Source organism: Phragmites australis, chromosome 12, assembly GCF_958298935.1.
Source record: "Phragmites australis chromosome 12, lpPhrAust1.1, whole genome shotgun sequence".
NCBI classification, from domain to species: domain Eukaryota; kingdom Viridiplantae; phylum Streptophyta; class Magnoliopsida; order Poales; family Poaceae; genus Phragmites; species Phragmites australis.
The window spans coordinates 1,075,776-1,097,444 of record NC_084932.1 but is presented as its reverse complement, the minus strand read 5'-3'; the positions used below and the strand labels follow the sequence as shown (position 1 = coordinate 1,097,444).

General features: G+C 40.1%; 1 protein-coding gene and 2 pseudogenes across 1 annotated transcript; 2 read left to right on the top strand and 1 right to left on the bottom strand.

The window, feature by feature from the left end:
* Nucleotides 1–5,237: 5,237 nt before the first annotated feature.
* Nucleotides 5,238–9,213, top strand: LOC133887376 (zinc finger CCCH domain-containing protein 53-like). The gene is made up of 9 exons (XM_062327308.1): nucleotides 5,238–6,230; nucleotides 6,315–6,479; nucleotides 6,592–6,777; nucleotides 6,889–6,989; nucleotides 7,085–7,345; nucleotides 7,438–7,642; nucleotides 8,041–8,232; nucleotides 8,337–8,409; nucleotides 8,541–9,213. The coding sequence occupies exons 1-8, from the start codon at nucleotides 5,581–5,583 to the stop codon at nucleotides 8,368–8,370; spliced, it is 1,794 nt and encodes a 597-aa protein (XP_062183292.1). The 5' UTR covers nucleotides 5,238–5,580; the 3' UTR covers nucleotides 8,371–8,409; nucleotides 8,541–9,213.
* Nucleotides 9,214–16,031: 6,818 nt separating this feature from the next.
* Nucleotides 16,032–16,768, bottom strand: LOC133887243 (probable glutathione S-transferase; annotated as a pseudogene).
* Nucleotides 16,769–17,929: 1,161 nt separating this feature from the next.
* LOC133887241 (pentatricopeptide repeat-containing protein At4g18975, chloroplastic-like) lies at nucleotides 17,930–21,400 on the top strand (annotated as a pseudogene).
* The last annotated feature ends 269 nt before the right edge of the window (nucleotides 21,401–21,669 follow it).

Below are 21,669 nucleotides of genomic sequence, written 5' to 3'. Positions count from 1 at the left end.
TAAGAAAAAGTTGTTTGTGAAATGAACATTATGCAGATAATTTTTTTAACATAAATGTTTGTGATATTGATATCACAAATAGTTCTTATTACTAGCGTATCACCCCGCGTGACTGCATATGTTAGAAATTTAGCTTACGGCTGAATTGTAGATATTTATGTTAATAATGGTTGTATGCTAAGATATATCAACTATTTATATTTAAATATTAGAATATAAAATATAAATAGTTTTTTCATAATATTGGAATCATGTTTATTATTTGTGAATAGATCTAATTTATAATTTTCATTTTACGTGTTATGCAAATTGATTTTTATTTGTTTCTTGATTTTTTAAAATTATTATTATTTTTAATGTCGTCACCGTATCTCATATTATTATTTTTGGAATACATTATAAATTCTTTGATATTATTTTTGTGTGATAATCCCGTAATATGTTTGCGTTCTGTTGTTTTAATTTTGTAATGTTTGATTGTAATTGATTTAGAAAAGTGTTTGTTTCTTGATTTTTTGAAATTATTATTATTATTAATGTCATCACCGTATCTCATATTATTTTTTGAATACATTATAAATTCTTTGATATTATTTTTGTGTGATAATAGGTAATATGTTTGCGTTCTGTTGTTTTAATTTTGTAATATTTGATTATAATTGATTTGGAAAAGTATGCTGATTGCTAAGGTAACTAAGTTAGAGTTTGCTAACGTAATCTTGTTGGATAAATAGTATCTACAACAAAAATGAGAAGGAAAGGCAAGGCAAGAAGTAGTTTTAGGGCTGGACTCTATGATTTATTTTTTAATCTTCTATGTTGTTTCGTCTAGTTGTTGATCTATGGTTACAGTTAGTCAATCAATTAATTCGACGGTTAGATGTTTTACTTTTTTATGAGAATTTCTAGGATTTTCTTAGGATTAACATGAAGGCACCAAAAGAAACCTCTAATTAGTAAATATAAGATTTATGGTTACTTGAACGACATATATCTTAAACGTTCCTTCCTTACAAAGTATGTTGTTAAAAGGGTCATCATATACATTTTATGAACCGTCTGACATGAAGGTTTATAGCTGTGTAGAATTAAGCAATCTGTAGTAGTGAACATACGTGACATACATGCTTTTATTTAGAAACAATATTAGTGAAAAAGAGGAGGAATGATGAGAAGATAGGGACTGCAAAAGCCGAAATGGCTTTAGATCAACTCCAGCAGTGTCACTATCCGGTGCTACAGTACCTCTCAAAGTAACTAACATTGGAAATGGGTCTCTAGCAGTACTCTATCTGGTGCTGCAGTACCGCACAGTAATGCTACAGTGTTTTAGAGAGGGAGAGTATGGAGCTGTAATTTTATCGGTTGCGCAACAACGTAGCAACACTGTTTATAGGGTTAATAGTGGGTTCGAAGGGAGGAAAATACTGTAGTAATACTGTTTACAGAGGTTGCTATGAATTTGGAGGGAAGAAAAGAGTAATAGAAGGTAGAAAATATGGTAGCTGTTGAAGATGAAAAAATAAAGAATATTATAATAGTGTTTTTAAGAATAAAAATTTAAGATAACTGTTTGATATGGCCTTATATGCAAAGTAAATTGCTCATTTTTCTATTGTTTTCCCTGTGTATAGTGGGCAATGCAAATCATTATGCGTGCATGCATGCAATGCATCATGATTGACGAGTGGATGTACTAGAAAATGATACAGCGCTAGTAGGAGTACAATCTAGCATCTATGTTGGAGGTTGATCGATGAGTGCGTGGCCTCAAAGCTCGAATCATGCACCGCGGGCACAGTATACATAAATATTTGACGCTTTAATTAAGATATATTAATTTTTTAAATTTTGATCATCAATAATTTTTAAAATATTTAGTTTAGATATTTTTAAATTATATATGTAAATTTATCTTGAAAACTATTTTTGTAATATTATATTTTTATTAGATATTATAACTATATTATAATAGAAAATCGTGGTTAAATTTGCACGTCGAAGATTATAAAAAATAAAAATATCATATATTTTTTACTGGAGTAAGTACCTATTAATCATTCTTACTTTTAGGATTGGACACCCGAGTCCCGATACATGATTTTTTTTGCTAGTTCTTCTTACTTTGACCTCCCTCATCCCTACCATTGTTTGCACAGTCTCGCTAGAGCGCCGCGTTGGCTGCTACTGGTCTGACACTCCGGCAAAACTCCTTCACAGCAGCATCCTTGCAGTTGTTGCCTCGTTTGCCATCTCCACCTCGACACTGCTTATCGGCTGTCCTTCACCACCTTAGCCACCGACGCCCCGCCACCTCCATCAAGTTGGCCTACTGTCATGGCCTTTCCTCTAAGCCTAGAGTTAGAGGGAGCCTTGCCGGAGCCCAAACCTCAAACCCTAACCCTAGAATCTCATCGGAGAAGTTTCTCTCACCGGAGTCGGAGAAGATGGGTCAGAGTTTGTTGAAATGAAGAAAACGGAGTGGAGAGGGGAAGAGAAATATCGAATGAGTGAGGGAGCAAAAAACACATAGCTTTTCTGTTTCTGTAACTCCTTTCATGCTTTTGATGCGTATATGCGTGCATAGGGCTTAGTGGACCCTGTTAGACAGAACTATTGTAACGTGTAATCTCTAGAACCCAACTCAAGGTCTAAATCTCCCTATTAACACGATTAGGGAGCCAATTCAGTATGTTAAAGCCTGTCACATAGGTAGAAACGTGCTGATTATGAAGATTTGGATCTCGAATGACACACTTAACAAGTTTAGGGATTCAAATCTATATTTCAAGAGTTTTGGTGAACTAGATAACAGTGCAGGATAAGTTTAAGGATGACCGATATGCATTTTATTCTATTGAAGGCTTGTTTCTGACTGGACTTGATACATGCGGTAAAATTAGGACCACGATGGCAAGCAACAAACATGTACGCAATCGAGCTTTGGATTCATGTAGGTAGAGCATTGATTCAAGCCAAGCTCACAACAAATTAAAGCTAGCCAGCATATAGTGTGAACAGTGGTGGAGCCAGCAAGCAACTAGAGAGGTCTCATCTCTTTCTTTCTGGTAGCCCCTTTCTTCTTCCTCCTCTTCTTGTTTCTTCCCATAAAAAAAAATCTCCCTCTTCTTCTCTTATTCTCTTGTAAAAAATATAAAAAATGAAAGAGGAGCTGAAGGGGTTCTAGCCCCTTGCTGCACCACTGAATCTGCTGCTGAGTGTGAGGCCAAATGTAGCTTGAATGCTTGTCGTCTGTTTCAGTTTTTTATTTCCAAGCTCTTTCAAAAGAAGCCAGTTTAACTCCAAAGGCTGCACCTGCACTGCACAGAAGCAAGCCCCAACCACCCTCTCTTCGTTTCCTCAAATTTTTTCCCTGCAAGCTCGCTGCCGTTGCTCGTCGCGTCTCGAAGCAGAGAGAGTTTTGGCACACACTACAGCTAGCGACTTGATTACGAACTGGTCTCTCACCTGCACTGCAATGCTGCATGCCGGTGCAAGTTGTAAGGGAAACATACAAAACCTTTCAAAAGTTATTTAGATTTTAACTTTCTTCTTCAGAAGTTGTTTTATTAAAAAAAACTAAAGATTCGGCTTTGTTGCAAAAACACCACAAAAATTCAATTTTTTAAAAAAACTCACAAAAAATTCTAAAAAAAACTAGAGACAATTATAAGGCCTTATGTGATTTTTTTTCAAAAATAATATCCTTTGCATCATATTTCATGGAGAGTTAATTAAAAAAACGTGTAGCTCATTTATTAATTCGAGTTAAATGCATAGTTAATTATTTACTAATTAAAAATCATGAAACTAATTTTTTTAGTCTTCTTACATGATCCTCTATCTTATAAAAATATATGAAATCTTGAAATAATTATTGTAATATGCAGGATTGAGTAAATGTATTGTAGATAGATTAATTCATAACTAATCCATAACACCAAAAAAATGAGTGAAACCACTTTTATTAATTTACTTAAATAATAATTTGTATAGGAAAAATAATGGTAGACATGACAAAGTTAAAATAATATAAGTTAATAAATGAGTTGCACGTTTTTCTTTTTTAACAAACTTACTCTTCATGAAATATGATGCAAAAGATATTATTTTTGAAAAAAATTCACAAAAGGTCTTAGAATTGTCTCTAGTTTTTTTAGAATTTTTTTATTTTTTTAATTTTTGGAGAGATTTTTGCAACAAAACTAAACTTTTAGAGAATTTTTTACAACAAAACAATTTTTAGGAGAAAAATCAAAATCCAAATAACTTTTGGAGTATTTTTGCATGTTTCCAAGTTGTAATCGTCCGAGATCGAGCTGCTTTTCGAAAGGCAGTGACGCACAGCAGTGCCGTTTCGTGTGAGCTCTGCACCAGCAGTGACTTGGGTGGGCAAATGGTCCAAAAAACAATGGAGGCGTTCGAGGCATGGTGGTCAGGTCAAGGCCAAAACAATTTTGTTTCTTGCAAGGCAGCCCGGAACTGAAAGCAGGCACCTACTACTGCTACTACCAGCCACCACTGACCTCCGTACTTGTTGCTGGATCGATTAATTCACTATTTTACTGCTGCTGCTACTACTTGCTTTAGTATTAGTGTCATCAATATATGTCTTGAGTTTTAACCAAACTGAGAGCTACCACGATCGATCTTGTGGTGTACAGTATGTAACGACGTACACGTACATTTACATACAATCTCCCTCGGAGTACAGATTCTGTCAGATCGATGCCTGGAGAGGTCGGGCATGCACGCACGCAATCAAATGAAATCGATTAGTAGCAGTACCCTCGAAGATGATGGCCGGGGAGAAAGGCAACTCAATGCGACAATGCCGCACTGCACCGAACAACTTCAGCGACGAGCGGAAACAGAGGGGAAATAGGGCAATCACTGAACAACTTGAGTGGCACAGTACCAGGTGGAGTTGTGACTTTGATAGTCCTCAGTCATCCTCGTCAATCTACCTTTAGTTACTCGGACCCATTTGCCACTTGATGTTTTCCTAACCTCGGATTCCAATTCGCAAAGAGCTTTCGGTAGCTGTCCAGTTACTGTAGTGTTCATTGGGATACCATTCCTGCCCCAACTACGATTTTCCCGTCCAACAGTGTTTTTTTTTGTTGTTTTCGTGGAACATGGAGCAATACTATTGCTTTACATGGTTACATTTACAAAATGTGAAAGCATGAAAATTTAAAATCAACTTGGGCACGCAACAATTAACCCATCTCTCTATCTCTTGTTGGGCAACCCAAATGAGCCCTACCTAGAATGCCAGAGAGCTGAGTTCAAATCCAAAATTTCCCCCAAACATGACATCGATGGAGGGAGGAGGAAAGCTGAAACGAGGGAGAAGAGAAGAGCTCACTTTTCCCTCCCCTCCGCACCGTCCCCAACCTGCCGATTAAATTCACTGTGTGCTGCTGCCACTTTTTTTTTCCTTTTTACAACCGTGCCGCCGCTCCGCTCCTCTCCCCTCCCTGTAACTCCGCTTTTCACCTTCTCTGCCCCCTCCTCGAAGAAGGAACAAAACACCCGGGGAGGAGAGGAAGGGTGGCTGCTGCCTCCTGCGACGCCATGGACGCCTGGGAGGCCACCAAGGTGGTGTTCGACCGGGTGCGTGAGATGGACCCCGACAACGCTTCCAAGATCATGGGCATGCTCCTCATCCAGGACAACAGCGACAAGGAACTGATCCGCCTCGCCTTCGGCCCCGACCACCTCCTCCGCGCCTTCGTCCTCAACGCGCGCGCGGAGCTCGCCTGCAAACCTTCGTCTCCGCCGTCGCCCGTGCTCGGGCCGTTGCAGAACGGCCCGCCGTGGGGGGTGCCGGGCCCTGGAGCCGAGCAGGCGCCGTTCGCCGGGGACCAGGTGGGGTACGACGGCGGCGAGGCGTTCTACCCAGAGGAGTACGACTGCTGGTCGCCGGCGAGCGGCGGGCACCGCCGGAGCTTCTCGCTGAGCGACGCCGAGGTGGCCGCGTGGAGGCCGTGCCTGTACTACGCGCGGGGGTACTGCAAGAACGGCTCCTCCTGCAGGTTCCTGCACGGCTTGCCTGAAGACGACGCGGCGGCCGCGGAGCGGGAGATGATCGTCATGCGCGCCAAGGCCTTGGCCGCCGCGCGGCCACAACAGTTCATGGCGTCCGCGTTCCCCTTCTCACCGTCGCCCAAAGGCCTCAACTTCCTGCTCCAGCAGCAGCAGCAGCAGCAGAGCGACCCCCAAAGGTGCCACCTTTGCAGCCCAAGATTGCATTTTGGTTCGGTCTTGTGTCCTTTTCGCGTCTTGCTAATCTTGGGGTGCTGCTTTAGGGCGGCGGCCATGCTGCTTAGCGGCGAGGACATGCACAGGTTCCCCGTGCGCTCGCCTCGGATGGACCGCGGCGACCTCATCACCAACCCCGCCGCGCGGCAGATCTACCTGACATTCCCGGCAGACTCCACCTTCAGCGAGGAGGACGTGTCCAACTACTTCAGGTACCATACACGCCGCCATTGTTGTTGTGTTGTGTTCTGTTTGGGGTATTTCCTAGTCCAGTAACGGATGAAATCGATTGATCGTGTTGCGTTGGGTTGGGCGATCGCGCAGCATGTACGGACCGGTGCAGGACGTGCGCATCCCATACCAGCAGAAGCGCATGTTCGGGTTCGTCACCTTCGTCTACGCGGACACTGTGAAGCTCATCCTGGCCAAGGGCAACCCGCATTTCGTCTGCGACGCGCGCGTGCTCGTCAAGCCCTACAAGGAGAAGGGCAAGGTCCCCGACAAGTTCAGGCACGCCGCCATTGCCTTCCTCCACCGCGAATCTGCACATTGCTTGTTTTGTTTTGACGACTCCATTGCTAAAAAATACATTTTTTTCTTTGGATTTTTGTTTGATTGCAGGAAGTTTCAGCATCCGCACCATGGCGAGTTCGCCGGCTGCACGACTCCCACCGGACTGCTGGATTCCAGGGACCCCTTCGACCTGCACCAGCCACATACTGGTGAGTAGTAACCGTTCTCTCTACATGCATGCATTCTTGCCGCAATTTGTTTTGCAGATTGTAGATGTTTGACAAGTTGATTTTGCAATTGTTAGAGCTAAGGATGATGTATGGAAACATTGCCAATCATGAGGCATTTCTGCGGAGGAAGCTCGAAGAGCAGCAGCAGGCAGCCGAGCTGCAGCAAGCCATCGAGCTGCAGGGCCGCCGGTTCATGGGGCTGCAGCTTCTGGACCTCAAGAGCAGGGGCCACCATCTCAGCTCCCCCGTTGGCATGTCTCTGGGACAAATTGATGGCAAAGGCAGTGTCAATGGGAATGACAACGCTGTCCACTTGGAGGATGTCACCATCCAAGGTCCACTCTTTGATCTTGACAAGTTCTTGGCTCTTGCATGAATGAGGTGCTTGCAGGTTCAGAGGTTGTAACTCCATGGTTTCTTGTTGTAGATAACAAGCTGAATAGCTTTGCCATGACTGCGCCTGCATCTGCTGCTGCCTCTTCAACTGCTGCAGCAGGCAAGCAAGAGGAGCAGCAGAAAGAGGAGGATGGTGGTGGCACTCCCAAGCAGGCAGTCAACCCTGGGGAAGAGCAGAAGAGGGAATCTGGTCCTGGGGCAGCACCATCCAATGTTGCTTGTGGATTCCAAGAAAGGTAAGATTGTTGTTGTGGGAGTAAAATATTTGCTAAATGGGCACTATGGTCACAGACTATTTCTTCCTTTAGGGGAAACAAAGCAGACTTGCAGTACCTTTCCCTTTCTTTATCTGTATGTCATATTTATTCTCTCTGATTGAAGCAAATGTGCCTGTAAAAGCAATTATAAAAGGAGGTGAGGTTTATAGGCTGTTAGAGTGCTGATCATAGGTGCTCTTGATTGGAAGTAACAGAAGAGGGAAAATAATGAAATGGCAAAGGGTAGGGGAAAGGATAAAAGAAACTAATAACCACAACTAATGGCTATTGTTAAGCAGTATCTTGATGCAACTTGTTCCCTTTTTTGGGGGTTGGTCTTTCCAGGATTGATATGTTTCTTGTTGTTTGAATTGTAGTGGCGTGGAGCACAATTTGCCTGAAAGCCCCTTTGCATCTCCCACCAAGGCCTCCATTGATACTGCCCCAACAGCTCAAAATGGTAACATTAGCAACATCAGCCCTCATTATGTGGCTTCATCCCTCTTCCCCCAAACAACCCCCACCCTTGAGCTCCCCCCCTACAACTCCTGCTTCTTTCAAGTGCCCAGGTAAAACTCCAAAACAGTTTATGTTTTTTAATTGTTTGTTACAGCAGGATGTGTTCTTGTTACTGTTTATGTAGTGGTAAGAAATTGTTCACTTGTTCCTTCAGGTTCTCCTCTGGGCATGAAGCTATTGGGCTGTGAATACAGAGCAAAAGGGGTCTCCTTTCCTCTAAGCTGGGAGTAAGTATGAACAATCCATATTTTGAGAGTGCTGCAACAATCAGTCACTCAATCATGATGATTATATAATTAGCCTCCGTTCAACTCCTGATGGTTTTGTTTATTGCCTTTTTCTGTATATTTGTCTGCAGGGACTATCATGACCCCATCAAGTGGAGGAAAGGGTAGAAAGCTTCAACAAACACTAGGTGTATCTTCACTTCAGAGAGGAACAGCATCAAAGAAAGGAAACAAGTCTAGGTTGTTAGCACCTCTAGGCCTATAAATAATAGTAGTTCTATAAATAATACCAGTCGTTTAGTAACTCCTGCTAGTATCAAGAACTAGAACATTACTACATTAGCATCATCTTGTATGCTCCTTTGTAGTGTGGATCTTAGTAGCTTAATACAAGTATACCGTAGCTGCTGTAGTAACTTAACTAGTCCTGGTAGCCAGTTGTTGTCAAGTGACATGGCTGCATACAGACATCCAAAGAGAAACAGAGGTAGTGAGATGTAGTAGAGAGAAAAAAGGACTAAAGGAGTGAGAGTGGACAAAATCCAGACAGGCCGCAGATGCAGAGGAAATGTGATGAGAGGGGCACTGGCGCACTGCTGGGGCCAGAGCATTCACGGGTGCAGAGAAAGAATCACCCCATCAGCGATTCAGGGAAGACCCCTATCAATCATCTGTGTCCTTTTTTGCCCATGAACTATAGTCATGGATGCACATGCGCACCTTTTGCTCTTCTCCGTTTCACCCTTGTAGTAGAACAGTAGTAGAAGCTAGCAGACAAAGAAATGGAAAAGTAATTATCAGTCATATGTTTGTCTTTGGGGTAGTATATTCTCACTGCTTACTATATTTTATACTGAAGGCGATGTGTTACTTTATATTTGTCTGAACATACCAGATTTGTCTGAAGGCTATGGTTCTGAAGCTGAAAGGTTGAACAAATCACAAACAGTTAGAAAGGGTACATCAAATCAAATCTGAAAATGTTTATGTAGTGCCAATGCTCTGTCTTGCCAGGTAAGTTGGTTGCAGTTGGTTAAAGATGGCAAGATTGTGTGGTGGGTTCAGTTGCTTCACTCAAACCAGTTCTTGAATATATGCCATTCTTTCCCGTACTGCCTAACTGAGGAATTTCCTGCGACCTGTAGCAAGTTCATGCGATTTGGTTGTTCGAATTTTGACGATATTTTTGGCCCACCGAAAGGCAGGACGTGAGGGTGAGGACTGAGGAGATTCTAGGGCAGTGATATTGACGTGGCTGTGAATGGAGTCCTGATGGGGAAAGGGGGAACAACCCTCGCACCTCGACGTTATGATGTAGTCACTGACTTGTGAGCCTCCACACGCTTGGGTCAATGTGTAGTGACCATGTACCTTTAACGTTACGTCAGATAAATTGATTCCCATCTTTTGGTATGATGGCATGGCCAAGGCCAACACGAGGTTTAGGGGGCGTTTGGTTGCTGAGCTAGGTTTATCTTAGTTAGACTGAATATATATAAGTAGTAATTTGTTTGATTGGTTATATGTGCTTAATTTTGCTGAAAAGATATTATGTTTGATTGTCCGTATGAATATATATTAAATGTGCTAAAAATAAAAAAACAAGTGTTAATATGATGTTTATTTTGCATAAATACACTCTACAATACTTAATTTATCATATTAAGCTTTAATCTAATTTGAAATTTACTAATATGATTTAATACTCACTAATTATATGCTAATATCATCATTAGCTAATCCAGACTTGCATCCCGTAACATCGAGATGCTGCATCCCATAAACCTAGCTAAAACATATGCATCCAACCAAATAAACCCTTACTGCATAGTCTGTCTGGTCACTGATTTGCTAAGGTAGATTGCACATAGCAGCAACGTTGGACATTGTGATTTGGACAAATTGCTCATGTATCATGTCATCAGAGAAAAGGTCGTTCTTCGTAAATGAAAGAACGGTGCTCCTACTCATCGTTCAAAAAGAAAAAAAAAAGACAGTGCAGACTTCTAAGCAAGGTTTGAGGCGTTCGAGACAGGTGCAAGGCTCGATTAAGCAGATAAATGCACCAGAGAAGAGAAGGTATAAATTGGGCACGCTAGTCCCTAACCACCGGGAGCATGTGAGATTTACCATTTTTTGGGGGCAACGAAAGCATCGGCATGAAGGTAGCGTACAACTTGTAGCTGCAGCAGCATGAGCATGCAAAAAAGGGCAGGAACGAAGGTGACATTTCATAAAAACCTAGCTACCAGCTTGCTTGCGCAGTACTGTACTACTAGCTTGCCTTGCCGAAATCACCATAAAGCCTGCACTGCACTGCACTGCACCTCAATACCTCATGGATTGGATTGGATTGGATTGCAGCCATAGAATTTGCCTTGCATGCTGACCAAGCTGTTGGGCGTATGCGTTCTAAACAAGTGGAGGCCAAGTCAACAGGTGTAGGCCTTTGAAAGTAAAACAGAGATGGAGAGATTGAATGGAATCCTGCACACGCAGAACGGTGCCGGGCGTGTTCCTTATATATATATATATTGCCAAACGGAACGGAGTAAAGTGAGATCCTATAATAGAGGCACTGGTTGCCGTATCCAGAGGAGAACGTGAACAACATAATACAGTTCGTGCGTTACTACTGAAGCAAAAGAAAAACCTGAAGAATAGGACTACAGCTAACTGATATGCGAGATAGGAAACCTAGAGTTTACAAACAGAATTTATGACCGTCTTAATCTCGTAGAGTTTTATCTCATTGGAATTTTGCTTTATCATAATAGGTTTTTATCTCTTAAAAATTAATTATATTTTTAGTGGTTTTTGCATATAAATACTGAGATGAAGCCCTCAATGGGGGATATAGATGAAATAAAGATAAAACTTTTTTCTTATATTGTGTCTCCTTCTACGAGAAAATTAACTTTTTTGCCACCCAAGTGCATTCCCAAATGCTATCCTATTTCCTCTCCCAGATGCCACTAGGCCTATATTTAGTGTGAGGCTCGGTGAAGGAGAGGGATACCGGGGGAGTGAGAAGGTGGGGGGGGGGGGTAGGGGGAAGTCGAAGGAGAGAGGGGCTCAAAGAAGGTGTGTGTGTGTGTGGTGGGGGGGTCGAAGGAGAGAGGGGCGTCAGAGAAGGTGTGTGTGTGGGGGGGGGGGGGGGCAGGGGAGTCGGAGGAGAGAGGGGCGTCAGAGAGGGTGACCGGTGGTGCAAGAGGTCATGCGGCGTCGGACTTAGCTAGGGAAACACAAGCGTGGGGCCGCGGTTGGGCCAGCTGAGCGCACGGTGCGGTGGAAAGGGGGTAGCTGCGCGCAGGTGGTTACAATGATGGAAGGGGATGCATCGAGAGGGGGGCAGGAGAGTCAGAGAGGAAGGAGATCGACTGAGAAAAAATGTTCGCCGACGGCACGCGGGTGGAGAAGCGGTGGCGATTTTGTGGCGGAACGGACGCGCGAGCGGTGTGCCGTGATAGTGCGACCGTGTGGCGCAGTTGGGACAGCACACGCGTGAGCGGCAACGCACGTGGGGGCGGAGTTGCAGCGCGATGGCGTGGCTGAGCAGCGGCGCGGGCTATGTACTATTTCTCCTAATTTTTTTATTAGGTTTTTGGGGAGTTTTGATGTGACATATGCATTTCGCGAGAAGTGCTCAAGAGGGAGTGTTAGAAAACTTGAAGTTTACCAACATAACTTGGATCTGTCTCGATCTCGTAGAGTTTTACCTTATCAGAATAGTTTTTTATCTCTTGAAGATTGATTCTATCTCTTAGAGTTTTTTCATATTAATACTGAGTTGAAGCCCTTATTAGGGGATATAGATGAAATAAAGAGAGAGTTTTTCCCTACGTTGTGTATCCTTTTGTGTGATTGTTTATCGTTGGAATTTTCTGATTATGCATGGTAACAGAGGTTCTTTAATAGAAAGGACGCCAGAGGGAACGAACTCGGGGGAAGAAGACGGTCGGGTCACCCGAACTCGGGGGAAGAAAACGGTCGGGTCACCCGCTCTTCTATCTGGTCGTGCGTTAACCCGGTCTATATTTTTGACTTGGTTTTGTCATAAAATATATCATTTATAGCTACAAAACCTATATAGTGTTAAATCATTTTAAATTGTGAATCTAATTATATTATTTTTATATACTAAATATTCTTATTATTTAATTAAATGTTAATTAAAATACGCAAAGTTTCAAGTACAAAGATACCCTTGCTCTTAATTTATTCACCTTTTCAGCGAAAGTATAAACGAAGAGGACAGTAGGACACACTATTTCGGTACAAGTGAACGGTACTCGAGAACATTAATCTGCCAACACCAACATCGATCCCGGGCTTAACGAGCCATCAGCAATATAGCAACTCTGTTTAGAATTAGGAGATGTATTTTTTAGTTTGATATTTGAAGTTGGATTTTGATTAAGATTTTTTTCATAAAATATATCATTTATAACTACAAAATATATATAGTGTGAAATCATTTTAAATTGTAAACCTAATTATATAATTTTTATACACTAGATATTCTTATACTTTAATTAAATGTTAATCAAATTATATAAAATTTATTTTTTTTTAAAAAACGTATACTATTTCCGAATGCAATGGAGGGGATACTCCTATAACGAGGAATGTTGTGAATTGGAGCTCTGGTCGATGTGCATCGTAACCAGGGAGATTTGATTTTGGAGAAGGATGCAATGCGACAGTGTCCCATGCATGCATGCCTTGAATGTTCAGCTAAACCAGGAGATTTTGATAAATTATCTCGCTTCTTGGTAAAGTTAAATCGCTTCTTCTATAATCATACTTATACACGACGAGTATGGTACTGGTTATTGGAGGGGTGATTCACTGTTCCCGGCTGAAAAGAAAGAGGTTACGCTGAACCCTAAGCTGCATGAACATGCATGCCAACATGTACAGTGCCTTTCCAATAAGACAGAATCCAATTTCCAACATGTTGTTTCAGTGATGCTGCTGCTCCCCCCCCCCCAAAAAAAAAATCTAAGCTAACAGAGTGTGTTTTACTGGGTTACCAACATACATTAAAAGTTCAAATCACCAACCAGACAGAGGAGAAGGGGGTGATTTACAGCTAACATCAATACCAGTTCATCTAAAAACAAGTAACCTCTAAGCACCAAAACATTTAAAAGAAACTAAGCGGCTCAACAAACATCAATGAACCACAAAACCATCCAATCCCAGCATGGAGACTTGGAGGAATACGAGAGCGTTGATGAACATCCACTGCCCCCTTGACCTTAAGCGCTATCATCTTGACTGCATCACGCATCCTTATTGTGCTAAGAAGCTTCCACCATCGCAAAAAAAAAAAAAAAAAAAAAAAAAAAATCATCCTGTAAACAACAACCTAAAGGAGAAAAGCAAATTTTATTATAAAATATATATTTATTTCTAGTTAACCAGAGGGATCAACACATAGCACCCATTAAAACGATCATCAAATTATTGTTTCTATTTAGAACAAGAACCATCTCTACAAAGTCTCTCAAAGAATTTGGTGCATAGCATAATTTAAAAACATCTCTAATTACACATCAGAAAAACTTAGCTAAAAGACATTGAAAAATGATATGATTAGCTATTTCTTTCATACCACACAGTTTACACCATTCACTCACTTTGTAATTCTTCTTTATTAACCAATCAGCATATGAGATTCTATTTTTATGTAAAAACCAGAGAAAAATTCTGATCTTTAGAGGAATTTTAGCATCCCAATTTTTCATCATTCTAAAATCTTTAACAGCAGGAAAGGTAATATATCTATACACTAAACTGACTAAACATGGTTCATCAACATAAGCTAGGACTAAGGAGGAACATGATCTGATCTGCGACAGGCTACAGAGTTGGAACCGAAGCATGCATCAAGGGAGAGATGGTAACAGGGTCGACATACATGCATTGATGCATGCATGCGCATGCATGTTGGAGACGAATAGAGCAGCTCTGTCTGCAATCTGTATGACTGTATACAGCACACCCTGATTGATATGATCAGTCATTCAGTCCTGGCCTGATGGGTTGCAGACTTGCAGCCACAGGCACGGCCTCTGTTCAGAAAAAGCGAAGGCTTCCTCTGCTACAGTACTCTTGATTCAGTACAATCTTTTTTCAATCAATATTCTTACTTCAGAAACTGTACCGACAATTACATTACACTGTACGTAGTTTCAGAGTAGCTTCTCTTCGTAACGTAATTTTAGAGTAACTAAAGAGGCGGCTTAATAAGCATTATTTGTTTCCGTAGATATATTGACATCTGCTCCAAGCAAACTGAAGAGGCATATAATATCAATTTTTATGCAGCAGGAAAGCGAAAGCGAAATGTAATACCGATAATAATAATAATAATGTGACCTTTTAAATCATTGTTTGGTTGGACGATCAGAGATCGTGAATGCGTAGATCTCGTCGAGACGATTCCGTTTTGCTATCTAACGTCGTATTTGGGTATACGGTGAATCCGTGACGAGTACAATAAAATTAGACTATTAGATAAAAAAAATTTATGAAGTATGAAGCATATCACGAAAGTTATATGGTTGGTTATGTATGAAGTATGTTATGCATATGTATCTCATACATTAGAAGTTATGTTACTGTCTTATGATCACGATCGTACCGATATAGCGTCGTATGTTATCTGTGAAGGGATACAATACACACCCTTACATTGTCCGTGAAGGGATAAGGGTGAGGATGAGCATTATATTTGCACGTATATATATTCATACGACGTTTTATACCTTGGATTGCATCTTTGTTTTATGCCAAAAGAAAGTCTTAAGTTCTTGCTTATATGTTATGCGGTTTTGAAGGATTAAGCTTGAAGTTGTTATAATTGGTGTTGTTGTTATTGGTCTGGTTTAGCCATATTCTTTATATGTAATATGTTCCATTTTAGCTTATATTTAAAGATGATTGTTTAATCAATTATAACTAAATAGCTCTTTAAAGCAAATTCGTTTGCTGAGATTTTCGAATCCCACTCTTGCTTTTTTTTTTCCAAATACATTTTAAGGTGATGGCACACACGTGGGATCGGTAGCTGCACGTCATTTGCACTTTCACATTTTCTCTTTTGGTTAAACATGTTATGTTGTTAGATAGTGATGCTTTGTCATGTGATGTATATTTTGGACACGTAGAGGCTTGGATGTATGTTCGAGGTTTACTCCTCGTTTGCTAGGATCTTTATATTACTAGTGTGATGTTCTATAAATTGTTATATTTTCCTTGTGTGTTGTGGTCAGTTATAACTCTAGTTTCAGAGGAGGTGCTGCCGATTTTTTCTTCTTCTTTCGACAGCTTGTAGGTTCGTTTAAGTGACATTCTGAGCTTGTGGTGGTTTCCAAGGTGTTACAGGAAAACATAAGTATGATGTGCTAAGTTTTGGATGTGATAGCTATAGAGTTTTTTCGTCAAGAATAAGTGACTATTTAGTGCTATACTATGCGGTCGATGATATATATTCATGTGGTCTATGATGTATTTATTTTCTTTTAATATTCAGCTATAAACTAAGATAATATAATAATGAATAAAATGTATGCATCACACGATGCAAAAGACCGGAATTTATTTTCATTGTCTTAAAAAAATATAATATCAATTTTTGTGTTTAGAAATGCTTCACGTGTCGCTTGGTACCGGTGCTACAGCTTGTCCAACGGCGGCAGGTGATCCTTCACGACCGGGGAGCTCAAGAAACTCCCCATCCACGCAGCCAGGGAAGGGAACATCTCCTTTGTGATCATCTTGACGCCAGTGATTTCATCGTATATCGGAATCACATACGCCATCGAGCCAAGCGACAGGTCGACGAAGCCGACCTTCTCCCCGGCAAAGAATGTCTTTCCGCGGAGACGGAGTTCCTTCTCCAGAGCCAGCAGCTACTCTATGGCAGCTGCATATGCGTCCTCCTGTTCTTGCCCTTGGGTGGTGAACCACTTCTAGATCGAAGGTGAGAGCTGCAAGTATATATATATGCATGTTTCATGTCTCCAGAGATCCTCCTCGATGTAGTCGTACTCGACGCCTTTGATCGTCAGCGCCCATATCACTTTGACAACGTAAGGGCTGAACCATGTGCCCAACAGCTTCACCTTCCCTCCTCCCTCCTCTTGATGATCCATGGCGGACAAGGATGCTAGCTTGCTGTTGAACTCGATCCATTTTGTTGTGATTTTTCTTGTGGTGGAGATCAGTGTCAATAATGTTTATAGTTAGTCAGCTTTGGTGGCCTGGGTCGTTGCGTTGTGATTGCTTCTGCCGATGTTGCAGCGAGGTGGAGGTGATAACATCACCGGGGATTCCGAATTGAAATGCCCTCCCTCCCTCCACGGCGTTGAGATAGATGATGCTCACCTGCCTACAGAGAAATTGATGGATGCAGCCAATCAAAATTTTATATATATATATATATATATATATATATATATATATATATATATATATATATATATATTATAATTTAAAAATTACAAAATTATATATCTATTTTAAAAATTTATAAATCTATACGTGTGTCAGCCATTGGAAGGGCAGCAAGTTCGGGTTTAAAAATAAAAAAGTGTTACGTTCTAATGCTCTCAAAATTCAAAACACTATCAAAATAGTCATGAAAAATTATAAAAACTTTTGATGGTGTAGAGGATGCTATCATTTAGCTCTAAAAAAATTTAGACAAAAATATGACCTTTGCAATGAGAAACAAAAATATAAATTTGAATTAAATTTTTTTGAAGAGCTAGATATAGGATCTTTATATCATACTTTTTTTTAGAAATTTTCATAACTATTCAGATAATAATATTTTAATTTTTGAGACCAATAGACACAACATTTTTTTAATTTTTAAACCTGTCGGGTGACAGGTCCCTGGGCTTGCTGGAACGGGGTGCAGAGAAAGGCCCAAGGTCATGAGTGAGGACGGAACTTGGAGGCCCATGGGCGAGCCCTGACTACATTTGATGCCACTGCCACTTCTGGGGTTCAGAGTTTACAAAGAAACAGAGATTTTTCTTTCCCTTTTTTTAGGAAACAGAGTTGCGTATTCCGAGACTAAAGTACCTACTAGTGTAGATAAAACAGTAGTTTTCATTTCCAGATGTCCATCTTTCGGACAGTGAAAATTGCATTTCTCAATTGGATCGTCGAACTATAAATGGCAAGTTTTTAACATAACCGCGCCTTTTCTGTTCCTAGTTTCATAGTTTGTGTTTTGTTTAAGGAGAAGGTGTTTGATAAACCTCTCCATCTTCATTTACATTGTGCAGGTTCTGGAGTTCACATATCGAGGTACACTCCTTTACTTCCTAAGGAAGAGGTTGCTCTTCCTTAATTCCTTTTACTTCTAAACTATTTGCACCTCTGATTCATCTGTTTAGCTCATAGCTGGTCGGTGTAAGCATACTACCAGAAATTTCTCGACTATAATAATAAACTTACCAGTGGTCGAGTACATCAGCAAAAGGAGTTCAAACCGACTATGCCTGCGAAGGTACCCACAATATTATGACTTTGTTTTATATTTCTATTTATCTCTGTGAATCTTTCAAGTTACCGGTCCTTCTGTTTGATCACTACTCAGATATCCTTGAACCTTGAAGTTATTATTTTTAGTTGCTCAGTATGCCAAATAGTGTAGTTGATATACTACCTCCGTTTTTATTTACTTGTCATCAAATTTCACTGTAGCAATTTTGAACTTAATTTTTTCTAATAAAAATTTATAGATACTTAAAATTTTCGTATCATTAGATTCGTCATGAAATACACTTCATTAGGATTGTATGCTTTTAAGTATTCATAAATTATTCGTAGAAAAAAACGCAGAGTCAAAATTGCTACAGTGAAAAATTACTGACAAGTAAATGAAAATAGAGGTAGTATAAACTAGATGTCATCCTATATTGTATATACTGGGAGGATTTACTTCCCTTTCTTTTCCACAAATAATCAACAGCCCTTGTGGCATGGCATAGTTCCTTGCACATTTCCCTGGTTTCTTCCCTATGAGCTTTTAACACAGTTTTAGTTACCTTCTTTTTGGTGTAATGGTTCCATTTCTCTCTCTTACGATTTTTGAGGTTGGTGGGTAGCTTCACAACCCTTGGAGTTGGAGTATATAAGATGGGGATTAAAGACGTTGTGTTTGTTTCACAGGATAATGACATAATAATTGATCGCTTACAAAACAGCACAAGGGAATTGAAACAAAGGCCAATTGGACAAAATCTGTCATCGGCGGAGAAACGGAAATTTCTTATCAACACTGTATACCGATAGTTTTGATATCATTTGTTTACCTATTATATCATGTTTCAAATGACAACTATATGTTAGCTGAATCATGTTAATCATGCGTTTACAAACATTTTTGATAAATATAGGTAACATTGGAAAACACATTGACACCATTTTCTAGCATGTGTGTAATTCCATTTGTTATTTACCTGATATAAACTGTATGGTACATTTTATACAGATTTCTTTGACAAAGATGATAGTAGTGACTAGCGAGTTCACTGTTCACACGGTTTCCTTGGTTTCGACAAAAGAAAGATATCAGCTTATTCTTTACAATATGATGAATTGTTTTCCTAGGAAAGTAGATTATGCAAGCACTCTTGGCTCTTGCTTTGACTGATGAATTGTGGAACTTGTCAATTGGATCATATCCTCCTTGTATGTGAAGATCAAAATGATGCATTGGTCTTTTGGCATTTACCTGGATGCTCAAATTATAGCCTCCATTCTTGTACAATATGGATAAAATGGCACACTTGTTGCCTTGAAATTTCTCAAGTGTTTTTTTATTAGTGTCATTTACTTCTATTGCCCAGTGTAACAAAATTACTAACCACCGTGTTTTCTAACTGCAGCTCTTTGACCTCCAAGATTCAAAAGTTGTTTACAGCACCCTTGATGCTTGGGTTGCCTTTGAGCAGGATTCTCCTCTGGCCTCACTAAAGCAAACACTTACAGCTATTGAAAAGGAGGAACAGTGGCATAGAATTATCCAAGTATTGTATATTATAAATTGCTTGATTTCAATTATATTTATCTTTTTATACACTGTGAACTGAACTTCGGCTAACTACATACTCAGCTGATAAAATGGATGCTGAGCAAAGGGCAAGGAAATACAATGAGAACATATGAGCTATTAGTGTGTGCACTTGAGAAGGATAATAGAGCTGAGGAATCACATAGAATCTGGTAGAAGAAAATAGCTCATGACCTGCATTCAGTTCCTTGGCGTTTCTGCCATCTTATGTTGGTTATCTACTACAGCAATAATAGGCTAGACAGGCTTGTGAAGGTATGAACTTAAAACTCCATAACTTCTAATTCAGTTTAGATGATTTTTTACGTATTTCCATGTGATAACACAACTTGTATGAATGTCTTTCCCTGCCTTTTCTTATGACTTAGCTCTTCAAACAACTAGAAGCATGTGGTCGTAAACCTCCAAGCAAAGATATTATACGGAAAGTTGAAGATACATACGAAATGCTTGGACTACTAGAGGAAAAGAAAGCTTTGCTTGGTAAATACATGGATTTATACAACAAGCCATCCCGAAATGATCGAAAGAAAGGCTCTAAATTAAAAAAGACTGAGATGAACAAGACGGCTGGTTAGTCTTGTACCCCTTTCTTTGCCCAACAGTGCTGCAGCAAATCTGACAGGGTGAACTGACTTTTTTTTTTCATTATCAATTCCACATTACATACATGAGAAACTAACTTTCCATTTGGCTTGTGTATCCCATCTAAGCGAGACATGATCAAGGTCTAACTGTACTAGTTCTTGAGACATTGCTGCTTAATTGCATCTTTCCTATCTTTCTTCAAAATCTGTTATGTCCATGGTCTGTTTGTGATTTGCAACAGTGAAATTAGAATTGATATACCAATTTTTCTCCACCATTTTACCTTTTCAAAGTTGCTTCTTGTACACATCAATGCATTTAAAATAATTGATCATCTTTGCAAATCTGTTACCAACTTTTTGCTATTGTTGGGGACTGAATATTCATCTCCCATATTGCTGTACTCTAGGAGAAATGATAACAGAAGTAACAGTTGCAGTTAGTATCCAGATAAATATAGCAAAGGTTTTTTATTCATAGCACTGGAAAAGCTGTAGCACAAAAAATGGCAAATAGGTCTTGGGCCAGTATGTCTGTGAGATATTCAATCATATTTTTTAGAACTGGAGTTTTTCCTGCACTACACTCTACAATATTTTATTTATGTGTGAAAAATTGTACAAACGTTGTGTACGATGCCTGTGAAATTACTGTTCTTTTCAAATGCAGAACTTAGTTATTTTGAGAGGATATATGACGAACGTTCTGTACTATTTAGAATGCATCTAGCTGCAAGAATTGAATTCATTTGTTGGGACACTACAACTTATAACATTATTATTCTGTTCTCAGCTGATGGCAGCAAGCAAATCTAGATGGAAACATCTGAAAATCTGCCAGATCACAATTGGCCTGCAGATAAGGAATCGGTTGCCAGATCGAAAGAAAGGCTCTAAATTAAAAAAAGACTGATCCACTGACGATGCCATCAGATCAGACCAGAACCAGACACTGCCAGCGTTAGTGTTCTTCATGCCCTCAGTTGCCCTCAGTTCAGGTTTGCTGCTAGTAGCTGTCTAGCTGATGCAATCAATGGTGCGTGCCCTCGTTTGTTTATAATGTTGTCGGTATTTGGCACTAATCTGATTTTACCCAATTTCTTGGGTTGCTTAGGGCAAACATATCTATCCCAGTGCCAGTCAATAGTTACTCCCGTTTTTGTCTGTGCATGGTAAAAGGGTCCTTTGTATTTGTAGAGAGAACTGGAATTTTTGGGTTTGTATACTAAGAGTATAGGTGCTTCCATTTCTTCTTGACACCATGTTACGTTACTAGCCCTCTCACTATGCATCACGAATTTCCCAATTATCTAATCTGTACCTTTTGTTTGATTTCAGTTTGTGTGCACTGTTTATTATTGGCAATATACACCCATTTAATATAATCTGCACGATGATTCTCTATAATGTGAAGTGTTACCAAAATTTTAAAGCATAAACAAAAGAAAGTATTAAAGATGAATCTAGCTGGTGATTATAACAAGTGAAGTGACAAGCTAAAGCAATGACTACATCTTGCTTTCATGATGCTTTGCCTTCCTTTTTCCCCCTCTACGAGGCCATCAGAAACCA